The 13,501-nt window shown below is 43.0% G+C and overlaps 2 protein-coding genes across 5 annotated transcripts in view; one reads left to right on the top strand and one right to left on the bottom strand.

Moving 5' to 3' along the window:
* PCCB (propionyl-CoA carboxylase subunit beta) overlaps nucleotides 1–5,880 on the top strand; it is a 95,897-nt gene extending 90,017 nt beyond the window's left edge. For both annotated transcript variants that reach the window (XM_061427707.1, XM_061427712.1), the window contains exons 11-15: nucleotides 2,622–2,729; nucleotides 2,968–3,068; nucleotides 3,464–3,562; nucleotides 4,487–4,586; nucleotides 5,569–5,880. In XM_061427707.1, coding sequence (XP_061283691.1) covers nucleotides 2,622–2,729; nucleotides 2,968–3,068; nucleotides 3,464–3,562; nucleotides 4,487–4,586; nucleotides 5,569–5,690 — 530 coding nt within the window. In that variant the 3' untranslated portion in view covers nucleotides 5,691–5,880. The remainder of the gene's footprint in view (nucleotides 1–2,621; nucleotides 2,730–2,967; nucleotides 3,069–3,463; nucleotides 3,563–4,486; nucleotides 4,587–5,568) is intronic.
* A 4,844-nt stretch (nucleotides 5,881–10,724) lies between these two features.
* STAG1 (STAG1 cohesin complex component) overlaps nucleotides 10,725–13,501 on the bottom strand; it is a 499,240-nt gene continuing 496,463 nt past the window's right edge. For all 3 annotated transcript variants that reach the window (XM_061427678.1, XM_061427685.1, XM_061427693.1), the window contains 2 exons: nucleotides 12,795–12,875; nucleotides 10,725–12,707 (listed from right to left, as the gene is read on the bottom strand). In XM_061427678.1, the coding sequence (XP_061283662.1) occupies nucleotides 12,684–12,707; nucleotides 12,795–12,875 (105 nt within the window). In that variant the 3' untranslated portion in view covers nucleotides 10,725–12,683. The remainder of the gene's footprint in view (nucleotides 12,708–12,794; nucleotides 12,876–13,501) is intronic.

Genomic DNA, 13,501 nt, shown 5'->3' with positions numbered 1-13,501 from the left:
TTCATCCCAGGACTCATCATTCACATTCTTTATTAACATAGATTTGGATAGAGAGGGAAGAGGGGAGATTTAAAACATTTTTTTTTTCACTGAGTTATAATTTACAGACCATAAAATGCACAGCTTTTACATGCTCATTTGGGTGGGTTTTGGCAGGTTGACAATTGATGTGTGCTAAATCACTTCAGTCATATCTTTGTGACCCTATGGACCGTAGGCTCCATGGGATTCTGCAGGCAAGAAAACTAGAGTGGGTTGCCATGCCCTCCTCCAGGGATCCTCCCCACCCAGGGGGAAACTCTGAACCTGTAATGCATCCAAAATAAGATACAGAACATTCTGTCATCTCAGAAAACGCATTTAGCAAGAGGGAAGCTTTGCCTATTGTTGTTATTTTTTGAGTTGTCTTTTTATTGCTAATTTTTAAGGTTCTTTACATATTCTGATGTGAACCCTTTGTCAGATTTGTGTATTTTAAATATTTTTTTCATGGTCTATGACTTGTTTATTTATTTAAGTCTTTTGACTCACATTATTTTTAAAAAGTGGTAAAATCCTTTTTATCAGTGTTTGACTTCTGATTAGAGCTTTTTGTGTCCTGTCCGGGAAATCTTTGCCTACTACAAGGTTTCGAAGACAGTCCAAGTCACCTTCTCGGAGCTTTGTGGTCGTGGGTTATGTTAAGCTCTCTGATCCATTTTGGTTGATTTTCGTGTGTAGAGTATGGAGTGAAACAGTATTACCGTTTGTTAAGAAGACTTGCTTTCCACATTGTTTTGGTGTGTGGTCTGAAATCAGTCCTCTGGGTCTATTTCTTCTCCATCTGTCCTGTTTTGTTGCTGGTTTTGCCCACCTTTATGCCTCTGCCATCTTGTCTTGATTTCTGAAGCTTTATAGTTCTTGGTGGTTCTCAACTAGGAACAGTTTCAATGTACTGGGAACATGTGGCTATATTGGAAACAATTTTGATTGTCCCAGTGGGAGTGAGGGGTGGAGGGGGGCTCCTGACATCTAGTGTGTCTAACCCAGAGATGGTGACTAAACATTCTACATGCAGAAGTCAAACCCCCATAGCAAAGAATTATTCCGTCTGAAATGTTGGTAGTGCCAAGGTGGAGAAACCCTGCTTTTGTGAGTTTTCAGGTCAGCTAGGGAAGTCTTCTGATACTGCTGTTTTAAAAAAATACCATTGACTAGTCTATCTTCTTTGTATTACCATATGAATTTTAGAATCTGCTTATCAGTTTCTACAAAGGCATTTCCTATGATTTTGATAGGAATTGCTTGAAAATGCAAATTTGTCCAGCTATGCTAGCCTAGCTATTAAGCTTTAAATCTGAAATAATAAAATAGTATAAGTAATTAAGATTCAATACGATTAGGAGCTTAGTCTCTCACTTTCCCTAGTCGTATCTCAGGTGTTCAGTAGCCACATGTGTCTAGTGGTTACTATGTCAACAAATAACAGAGCCAGAGAACATTTTCATCATCATAGGAGGTTCTCTTGGACAGCACTGGCATAGTTCAGTTTGGGGATTTATATATTCTTCTGATCCAGGAGTACTTAAGTTTTTTATGGACATTCTTTATCAGATAGTAGACGTTCCATTGCACTCATAGTTTAGTGCTAGTTTTTAATTATGAATATTGGATTTTCTCAGATGTTTATGTCTGTTGTGATGACCGTATTGTTTTTTTCCTTTAGTAAGTTCACTGCTTTTCACACATTAGATCAACTCTGGATTCTTGGGTTAAACTGCACTTGCCAGTGTTTTTATACTATCTCAGGACTCGCTGCATCTGTGTTCATGAGGGATTTTGCTCTGCATTTTCTTGTCCCAAAACAAGAAGTTTTGGTATCAGGATAATGCTGACCTCATAGAACACTCTGCAGACTGTTCTGGGTGAGAGGATTTACTAGGAATTGAGCTCTTATTCTATTCTGTGGGATTTTACCGATACCATCTCCTTTAATCTTTAAACTATGGTAGGGCTTCCCTGCTGGCTCAGTTGGTAAAGAATCTGCCTGCAATGCGGGAGACCCCGGTTCGATCCCTGGAGAAGCAAATGGCAACCCACTCCAGGGCTCTTGCCTGGAGAATTCCATGAACAGAGCCTGGCTAGCTATAGTCCATGAAGTCGCAAGAGTTGGACACAACTTAGCGACTAACCCACCACCTCCATAATAGGGGTAGTAACATCCCTCCTTTTCAGGTGGGGAGTCTCAGGCTCAGGAAGTAATTTCCCCAAACACATGGCTGTGGTTGATGGAGGCAGAATCCAATTCCAACTACACAGACTCTAGAAGACCAGCCCTTGGATGAGGCCTCCCACTGCGGCTCCAGGGGTGAGGTGGGCTGTGCCTCAGGTGACAGCTGCCCTTCAGTTCACCAGACAAAGACTGGATGTCTCTGCTGGGGTGTGGTGCCAGCCCCCGGGGCTGAGCCACCGCTGGGTCCTCTGGCCAGTGCCAGGGGGATTCTCCTGTCTCCCCTGTTTTTCCTGGAGTATGAAGCTCTCCTTTAGTTTCTCTGATGATGAAACTTTGGTACCCCTGTGGAAACCAGCTCTGAATGGTTGCCCAGTTTGGGTGGGGCTTGGACTGGTCTCTCCCTTTCTAGGCTGCTTGGACATTAATTCTTCTGTGAAAGGGGCTCGTTTCGTCCGATTCTGTGACTCGTTCAACATTCCCCTCATCACTTTTGTGGATGTCCCCGGCTTCCTGCCTGGTGAGTCATTGATGGAGGTGGGCCAGGAGAGGTGGTTTTGTCCAGTGATACGCCCGCTTTATTTGGAGGTCCTCTTGTACAGTTCCCTCAGGATTTGTGACGTTGCCATCCTCTGGGTGTCTGGAGGGTAGGGCTGGCTGGGGGTAGCCCTGTGGGGAAGGGGAAGCCCTCACAGCTGAGAGTGGGGGTGGGCCCTGGGGAGACTCTGTGGGGATCCAGTAACTTGCCCGTGAAATAGGCACCGCGCAGGAGTATGGGGGCATCATCCGCCACGGCGCCAAGCTGCTGTACGCGTTTGCAGAGGCCACTGTGCCCAAAGTGACGGTCATCACCAGGAAGGTGAGGAGCTCAGGCTGGAGCCTGCTCACCCCCAGCGGCGGGGCCTGGGGGTTGGGGGTCTGGCCAAGAGGGTCAGCAGTGCTGGAAGGAGTCTATGCCTCACTCCCCTTAACAAGTTCTTGAGGATGGCTTGGCGTGGATGGTCCTGCAGACACGCCCAGCAGAGAAGTCCCTGCTCATCTGGGAGTGGGGAAAGGCCGGCAGACCATGACTGTGAACTGTGAAAGGCCTGTGGCTGCACCCTGGTATTCCCGGGCCTCCCAGCCCTGGGCCTTCAGGAGCCCAGGAGGGCCAGTCTTGCTTTTTATCCTCATTTCACTTGGCTTCCTGGGGTCTTATAGGGACATGATCTGGTTGACTCAGGCACTAACATTCAGCATTTGGGACTGTTCTAGGCCTACGGTGGTGCCTATGATGTCATGAGCTCCAAGCACCTCTGTGGTGACACCAACTACGCCTGGCCCACGGCAGAGATTGCAGTCATGGGAGCAAAGGTAAGACCCTCCAGCTTTCCCTTCTCCTGGCTCCAGGGACTCCACTCTCCCCGCACAGCTGGGAAGTGTTGGGAAAGGCCTGGGCCCCTGGGGTCGCCAGGCCTCTGGGGAGTTGGGGTCTGGACCTTGGCAATCCCCCTCCTGCACTCTCACTTCAGGCACAGACCCAGGTAGTAGGCACCTTGAGTGGATTCAGGGGTTCAGTAGAAGGGAAAGGGCTGAGTCAGCTGAACTAGTTGTTGGAGGACTGGATGTTTCCCCAACCCCATCCCCAGCTCCCAAGAGGGCCTGGAGCCACTCCTGCAGCCCCCGGAGGCTGAGCTGTAGTCCTGACCCTGCTGACTCTGGGCAGGGTGCCTTCTGTTGCTTAGTCTACCCACCACTCCTTTCCTGCTTTGAAATAGCTGTCGGGGTTGAACCAGGTATCTCCCAGGCCCCAACCTCCCCAAGCTGACTTTTAGGGGTTCTGACAGGAAGGCTTCTCTCTCAGTCCTCATTTTTCTACATTTGCATTATAGTTTCTCTGCCTCTGGCCATTGAGTTGTGTGCTCAGGGCTCAGGATAATGAAAAAGTGTAACAGCATTCTGCTTCCCTTGATACAGGGACCTTGACTCTTAACAGTGGAAACTAGGCCAAATATCTTAGACTCGGAGAAGGACAAACGCACTTGGAGAGGTTAGGACAGAATCTAGGGAGGCAGGTGATGCCGTGGTCTGGGCCACCCGGTCATTGGAGCCGTGGCTGAGCATCCGTTGCAGCCGTGGGGTTATGGCGGCCGCTCCAGGCACCTGTGTGGCCACTGCTCTCCAGTACACTTTGTTTACCGAGACATTTGCAATCACTCCCAGTGGTGTTGAGAGGAGGGGGGCCCTACCCTGGTCTCCGGGGGCCTCCAGGACGATCACCAACTCCTCTCGTGACAGGGTGCTGTGGAGATCATCTTCAAAGGGCACGAGAACGTGGAGGCTGCTCAGGCAGAGTACATCGAGAAGTTTGCCAACCCTTTTCCTGCAGCCGTGAGAGGTGGGCCTGCGGTGGGGAGAGCGGCTTGGCTCAGTTGTTGGATTGCTTGCTGCTTATTTTGCTCCAGAAGGCCTACCTTTGCCCTTCCTGTTGAGTCTGGAGACTAGTGAGGGCTGGCTGGACCATGAGCCGTCATCACTTAAGGGCAGAGGGGCCTGTATGGGCCACTTTGTAACAGGTCAAGAAAACATTGCTGAAGTGGCTAAATCTCTGTGGTGTTCCAGTTACCCAGTACTGTGAAAAATCTACTCAAAACAAAGTGGTCTAAAATAACCTCCCTGCACCTTCCCCTCATAGTTCTGAGGGTCAGCATTTGGTCTGGGCTGAGCTGGGTAGTGGTTCTGCTGGCATCAGTCATGGAAGTATGTCATCTAGCTGCCTGGCTGGGGCTGGATAGTCCGTGGTGGCCCTACTTACATGGCTGGTGCTGGCTGTCAGCTGGACTCTCCTTCACGGGGTTGCTTATTCTTTGGGAGGTGAGTCCACGCTGCTCTGCAGGGTGTCCTGAGGGCAGCAAGAGGGTGAGAGGGGAGAGAAGGTGCCTTGAGGCCTGGGTGTGGAAGTTGCAGTGTTACTCTTGCTACATTCTACTGGCCAAGGCAATTTACAAGGCCAGGTGAAGAAGTACAGTCCACTTCCTGATGGGAAGAGTGGCAAAGTAAAGTGGCAAGACGGACTTATGCACAGGATGGGACGAATGATTGTAGTGAGTTTTAAAAAATAAAAGTGCACTTCCATCTTGACAGGATGGAAGAGGGGTCACATTTTCCTTTTCTTGCTGAATGTTTCTGGGCCAGTTTGGGACCCGCCAGAGGAACAGGGGGCTCCTGGGGTCATGGGGAGGTTTGCAGGACCGAGCCGCTCTTGTGTCGGCCTGGGCCCTGTGCACACTGTTGGCCCCAGAAGGTGGTGCCCACATCGAGCACCACGTAAGGGGTTGGTGGGCAGCAGGTGATCCGCTTCCTTTCCTGTGCTTCCCCAGGGTTTGTGGACGACATCATCCAGCCTTCTTCCACACGTGCCCGAATCTGCTGTGACCTGGATGTCCTGGCCAGCAAGAAGGTACAGCGCCCTTGGAGGAAACATGCGAATATTCCATTGTAAATGAATCAGGCAAAGATAAACCAGGAGCTAATTACTGCCTGGCCATTTGTATACGCCCCTGCCTTTGCAATCATGAAACCTGGGAATCTAAATACAATTAATCACTTGAAATGGCTAAGTTTATTAAATCCTAGAAAGATTTCATTTGTGCCTTACTGTAAACTTATTTTATTAAAAATCTTAACTGATATATTTTGAGCTTAAATTTATTTTTCTTTGTGGTAGAAATCTGAAAAATGAAGAAAACTAGAAAGAAAACACTATAGTGTGATCACTTTGAGCTGACCCTTATCTGTGTATTGTTTTCCTTTCTTTCCCTAAGAATTAATTTTTTCTCTGAAGGTGAGATAATAAGCCTTTAGGGTGAACTATTTATCTGCGTAGGCTTCAGTTATAAATGATGTATGATATTATAAATGATATAATATTTAAATGATGTATACTGTCCTTCTGTTTCCTTCAGGAAATGTTGAGGATTAAAGGTATTTATAATTGTGTTGTATACATGTGTGTGTCTATCAGAATAGATGCTTAGGAAGCATATGCTGTATAGTAATTGCTTACCTTATATTAACTTCTTTCCAGAAATGTGTTCTCAGATTTTAAAAAACTTTTTTGGAAAATTTCAAACCTGTGGAAATATGGCAAGAGCTGTATACTCTTTACCTAGATTCTCCAGTTCTTAACACTTTCTACATTTGCTTCATCTCCTACATAAATGTATAATTACTATTTTTATTGACCTATTTGAGAGTAAGTTACAGAATCATAAACCTTTGTCTCTCCAGATTTCAGTGTTTATTTCCTGTGAAACAAGGCTCATTGTCTTACATGGTCTTTAATGAGATTGACATTTTTGAAGCATGTTTGTAAAGTATTTTGTAGACAGTCACTCAGTTTGGGTCTGTCTGATTGTTTACAGACCTTTAGATCCAGGTAAGAATAATACACGAGTGTTCTTTTCTTATATTACATTAGGAAGCACGTTAGTTTTTTCCCATTATTGATGAAATTGAATCTGATCACTTGGATAAGGTGACAGCTACAAAGATGACAGCCTTTGTAATTTTCTCTTTGTAATTAGTAACGAATCTGGGGGCATTTTGTAAGCCCACTTTTGTCAGCACACTTTTGTCTAGTACTTGTAGTACGATTCTTGCCTCAATCAGCTGTTCTGTGTTGGTTATAAAATACTGTATTTCTGATTCTATCATTTTATCCATAAGGAAGGAAGGATGGAGTTTTCTCCTCTTCAAAAAATTTTTAGTATCAATTTAGACATGTAGATTATGTTTTCATTTTTAAACAGTTTTCCTGAAATAGTTTATTTTTCTTACTATGTTCAGTTGTGTCTGACTCTTTGCGACCCCATGGACTGTATTGCTAGGCTCTTTTGTCCATGGAATTCTCCAGGCAAGAATTCTGGAGTGGGTTGCCCTTCTCCCCATCCAGGGATCGAACCCGGGTGTCCTGCAACTGCAGGCAGACTTTTTACTGTTTGAGCCGCTGGGGAAGCCTTTTCTTACTGTGCCATCCTTCACCCCATCAAATTGTCAGACGCACATTATACTAGTTTGTTACATTTTTCTCCCTGTCCCATACCTTCACCCCAGGGTTTTTTTTTTTTAATTTATGATTTTTGGCTGGGCTGGGTCTTTTTTGTTGTGTGGGCTTTTCTCTAGTTGTGGCAAGTTGGGGCTACTCTGTAGTTGCACTGCTCAGGCTTCTCGTTGCAGGGCACAGGCTCGAGGGCATATGGTTTCCCAGTAGTTGCGGCTCCCAGGCTCAGAAGCACAGGCTCCGTAGCTGTGGTGCACGGGCTTAGTTACTCTGAGGCATGTGGGATCTTACCGGACCAGGGATCGAACCCGTGTCTCCTGCATTGGCAGGAGGATTCTTTACCACTGAGCCACCAGGGAAGCCCCACCCTAGGCTTTCTTGAGATTGAGAATCATATTTTCATAGCTGAAATCTGTGCTTGGTACATAATTTCATAAATGCTTGTTTTTAGTGAATGAATATAAATATATTCAATCATGGGTTCTTTAAAGATTTAATGTTACACATTTTGATGTTCAGAATTTCCTGATATGGCCAGAGGGGTGCTCTTTCAAGCTGGTTTCTTAGTCCTTTTGGTATGTTACAGTAATTTTTTGTGCCCTTGCTTATTTTTTGACACAGGATAATATACTCGGTTCATCGTATGTTTTTCTTAGAGCCGTGGTTTCTTTTAGTAGATGAAATTTGGATGCAAACATTGACCCTAGATTTTCACATTGATACTGGCTTGTCATTGCTTCTAGGTATTTTCAGCGGACTATGAAATATTTATCCTGGTATGTGTGTGTATATATATGTATATGGGGAACATATATACATGAAAATATATATATGTATTATGTACATTTTTGAAAATTTGAGTTCATACTGAAACTTTTAATTCTAATCTAACATATAAGTTATTTGCTTTTCTTTTTTTCCATAATTAGGTCTTCTCCTACACTGATGAAATGGGCTCTTATTCAGTATATACTTGACCCTTGAACAATGTGGAGGTCAGGGGGGCCTGCCCTCCTGATGTTGAGAAGCCATGTAAAATATAGTTGGCTCTCCCTATATGCAGATCCAGTCTGTGGTTCCACGTCCAGGATTCAATCAACTGTGGGCCATGTAGTACTGTAGTAGCTACTGTTGAAAAACCTGTGTAAGTGGACTTGCCCAGTTGAAACCTGTGTTTTTTAAGGGTATTTTACTCACTTGCTTAGTCCTACAATAAACACCAATGTCAGAGATACTATAGCTTTATCAACATCAAATCTTCTAAAGTTCAAGACTTCTTTGTAATTGTTTCTAAACAGAAGACACATGGTTACTTGGATTAGTAACTTGAGTGGTTATCATTTTTAAAGAATCAGTCCTTTATGTCTGTAGACCACTTTATAGAGTTTTTTCCTCTACCCTTGTTGATTTTATTTTTGTGAGTATGTAAACTATTAAGTTATACCAGAAATGGTGATTTTAAGTGATTCCAACATGAAGACTAAAGCATGGGTGTGCTTCTCTGAGGTGAGAATTCTGAATCCTCCAATCCCTGATGACTTTCTTGGTTCCAGACTCTTAGCTCCAAAGGTCTGTAAGCCCTGCTTGATTGTATCATTTTAAGCTCAACTTAACCTACATGTGACTATCATCCACTTTTCCCATTTCTGCCAGTCACCCCACCATTCTGGATAGACAGGTTTATGCCCCTAGTTATTTTTCTTGAGCATCTTCCCTCTGTTGGGAGAATGGAAATCTCCCACTCTAGTTGGGTTCCGAGTTCTTTTACAACAGTCTTCCCCCTCCTCTCGCCCATCTCTGTGGCCTCCTGCTAAGCCAGAAATCCATGTCCAGATCTTGTTGCATTTCTAGCACTTCTAATGGATAGCACCCTGCTCTCCAGAGTCTGCAGCCCACACAGAAGGTTCTGGTATGTCCCTGTCCTGCCTCTAGTGGGTTTTGAGAATACTGTCTTGCTTCAAGTAGCTCCAATCTGCTCACGCTCAAGGGCCTGACTTTCCCATTAGTTCATCTCAACTTGTATTGAGATGATTCTGTCATAACATGTATTTTTTAAAGCAGCTTATGGTGTATTCCTCACCCTCCTTTCCTTTTTAGACCTGAAACAGTTTTGTCTTCCAAGCTAGGTGATAAGTTCCTAGTGGGTAGAGATGTTTGGCCAGGGGTCCTTTGTACTTCTCTTTGGCATCAGCAGAAAGATTAAGCTATGGGAGCTGGGAAAGGAGTGGTGGCAGATTCCTGGGTTTTTAGAGGCCTCCTGGCTAAGGAAGAATCATATAGGTTGGCCTGTGTGTGGCTCAATAGTTTGAAGTTGCCTGGCCAATACAGTTTCTGGGGTCTGCAAATCTAGGATTTGGCCCATTTGAAAACCAAGCTGGTGGTGAAGGAGACACAAGGCTGTTAAGATCCTGGCAGCTTTGTCCAGTAGACCAGCCTTTTTGGGTTACAGAGTGGCATTGAGTTCTCACGGGCTGGTGTTTAGGCATGCCTTTCCCAACTATGGTCTTGTTTTAGAGGAAAATGCTGAATCTTGTCACCAGATTTATTATTTAGTATTTAGTAGGTAGGTACTTCCCATGTCCCTACTGTCTTTGTGATCATTTGTGTGTCCTTGGGAGTAGAAAGCTATCCTTGTCCTCTGCAGAGCAAGGCACTTGGGAGGGCAGGGACGGAACCTTATTGAGTTTGGTCTGCTATGAACAGGCACTAAGTCTTTGCTTCCCAGGAAGATCCTGCTTCTTGTTTCTTTTCTGAGAGCAGGGCCAACAGTCACAGCCAGGGTAGAATCGCACCTGGGTAAAGCCCTGGTCTAATCTCATAAGCACAAACCTTCAAGATGAGCTGCTAGAGCCCCAATTTAATCACCTTCCATCTTTGGCTGCCTCAGAGTCCCCACTGCCCATTTATCTCATGTGTTCCTGCTGCTTCTCATGGACATCTCAGGCCATCTAATGAACACAGCCCAGAGAACATGGTGGGGCCCGTAAAGTGTAGGACATGATTTTGTGCAGTGACATCTGGCAGCAGTGTCAAGAGAAACCTTCACTTTTGGCAGCCATGTAGAACACAAGTCTTTAAAGGGCATGGTCATGCCTAAGTGCTGGGTCTGGATCTCAGACGGGGGAAGGTCCGAGGCTTCAGACCATTTGATAATCCATGAATGCCTCCTCCAACACTCAGCCCACAAGAGACTTCCTCTTGAATGCTCACTTGGTCTAACCAGTCTTTCCTTCTCTCCAAGGAAATCCAATGGATGAAAGAAAATTGATGAGCTAGTCCTAAAATTCTACTTGCTTAAAAAAGTAAAGCCTCATTGATAACAGTGATTTGCTGTTGTTTTAACAAATTATCCTAAACAGCAAATTCTCAGTTCTTGGTTTAAAAAAAAAAAGCGTCATCATTCTGTTGAACAGGACGAGAAATCACCTCTTTCAAGCTTTACCTAATGGAACAATAGGATGACTACCACAAGCCTGATTTTGAATAGTTTATTAAAGGAAAGGTGAAGCATCAGTTTCAAATTGTACAAAAGGAAAAAAACCTCATATTGCAAATGTACAATTTACAGAATTACTAGCAAAACCAATCAAGGAGACACTGAAAATACAAAAATTCGATTGACTTCAAACTAAACTGGAAACCCATTGGAGTAGATACTAAGCCTTTTCTGTCGTGTGGTTGTCTACGATTCTAAGTCGGCACTGGTTTTTCCACATGAAACTGTCCAGCAAAGGACCAATCTGTGCAGGTGCCAGGGCTGGTATGGACAGTCCAGTCATCCCTGCCCGTTCATGTCCAGTGAAATCCATATTTCTGGAAGAAAGCAATACCCCAGCCCCCTAAATGGGGCCCAGGAATTGCTAAATTAGCAGATAAAACATTTTTGGTGACCAAGAAGTTTTTTTCAGAACTGTACAAATGTTGAGAAGTTTGTTTACTAAAAGGATGAATAAAATAACCCATTTTGCTTTCCCACATAGTCACTGGGTGCACAGATTTGTTATTTAAAAAACGCTTTTATTTATTTTTTTGGTAAAAAGGGAAAGCAAAGCCTCATCATTCTGTTGCAGCTACTTTAAAAACCAGCCGGGAAACAGCTGTGGTGGATTGGTTTGCAAATTTTGAGGCTTACTTTTAAAATCAGAAAGGAAGAAACTAAGTGGGCTTTTTAAAATAACAGTAGCAGCAAGTCATAAAAGTCTAAGCAGAATGTAACTCTAAACCATCGAAGGCTGTCCTGAAGATTCATAATTTCTTTCCCCCAAAGAATTATCCTTAATATGCACATTTAACACTGAAATGTAGCTGTATTTCAAGGTAAGCTTAAGAACTTCACCCTCTAAGCACAGACTTCTATGCAGCACATACTTCTATAATTGGTAAACGTAATTCACAAAATTAGTGCATAAGGGTAGTAAGTGCATGGGAAGTAGACACGGTTATGTTACACTTAAAATTACGTTTGAATGGCAAAGGAGTTCATGATTATCTTTTTAAGAAAATGGAAGTCCATGTAACTTGAATTTGGCAGGGCATGAAATAAGTGGTAAAAACAGCAAACTGATAACTTGAGAACCATTTTGTTTTACTGAGAATACTTTATTTGCTGGTAGAAGTTGCTAAAAATGCACAGAACAAATACCAATAGAAAATGTACTGTATTTGAATCTCCCTATTCTATATAAAATGAACGGTGTACAGCATCTGTTGGAAAAATGGCTGCATGGACATTTCTTATTTTATGCCCCCTTATAAATAAAAATAAACCTTTTTATTCAAGAGTATATAAAATCTGGGAATTCATATCCATGTCCACAGAGGGTGTGTGGTTTTTGGCAGAGATGCACTGTGGGAATTTCATCATAGCTTGTCAATATTCTGCTCCTCCATATTCCCGTATTCCACATGGTCAACCAAATCCAGTGAGCTCCAAAAACACTCTTCGGCAATTAGGGTGAGCTGCTTACTCATAGGTTTAATAAAAATGGTTAGCTTTTAAAACATAAAAAGGCAAAATGTTAAAACGGTTTTTAAATTGTACAACAGGAAAATAAAGTTAAAAATATTTTTTTTTACTCAATGCTGTTTTCATAAAACAGGTGTATTACAGTGTTTATCTTGACAGCTGTTTTAAAAATTTAAAATTTCTTCCTCCCTCCAGAAAAACACACACATCTGTACTGGGATAAGTCCAATAATAGGACACAAATGATTTTTCAGGTCAGTCTTTCTGAGGTGACATTCACCAACATTCCCTTGGGTAATTTACATGCGCCTCTTCTGTCACTGCAAAAAGGGATTGACCTTAATCATTTGATTAAAAAACAAATCAGATCACATCAAAAGTGTTTTTTTCCCCATATAAGCTATCACAGTATATAGGCCTCTAGCTCTAAATAATAGAGTTCCAGATTTGTAAATTTTCTTCAGACTTCAGAACATAGGCATTCCAAATCCCTAGAAAAAATGAAACACAATTATTAACTTCATGCATAAACAAGACCCAGAAAACACAAGAAAGAACAGTAATAATGTAACATTTACTGAATCGTCTTCTATGATAGCTGCAGAATCAAAGAAATCTGGCCTCAACTCCGCTCTCTCTCGCCGATTTCTTGACGGGGGCTGGAAAGAGAAACCGATACTTAATTTTTTTCCTGAGATACATTAAGACAAACTGTGATAATCAGCTAATATTTCTATGGTATCATTAATATAAATAACTGTTAAGTGTCACTTTGAAAGGAAAAGAGTCTGACTTACAGGAGCATACATTAAAGAAAAATCTAACTTTGGCTTTTATCACTTAGGTTTTTTTTTTTTTTTAAAGGCTTTCAAATTACAATGAATGTATAAAAGCATATAATTTTGGGGCCTATAAACAACACACCTTTCAATCATGGAATAATTATATTCAATTATTATGGAATAATTATATTCCAGTCAATCATGATCAAACAGTAGGTGACAAAACTTCACTAAATTCCCTACCCCAGGTAGGCAGATGGAGACCTACTGATGGGTGGGTTGAAGGCGGTTATAGACCGGATATGTCTCATTTACATTTCTTACCAAACCTTTTCATTATGTAAAGGTTTGGTAAGCGTATAAGTTACATAAAGCATACTGTTATGAGCTAAATTTTGCCCCTCAAATTAATATATTTAAGTGCTAACCCCTAGACCACAGAATTTGACTGTATTTGGAGATAGGCTTTTTTAAAAAAGAGGTGAGGTAGTTAATAGGAGATC

Source organism: Bos javanicus, chromosome 1 (assembly GCF_032452875.1).
Source record: "Bos javanicus breed banteng chromosome 1, ARS-OSU_banteng_1.0, whole genome shotgun sequence".
NCBI classification, from domain to species: domain Eukaryota; kingdom Metazoa; phylum Chordata; class Mammalia; order Artiodactyla; family Bovidae; genus Bos; species Bos javanicus.
This window is presented reverse-complemented; position numbering and strand designations above follow the sequence as displayed.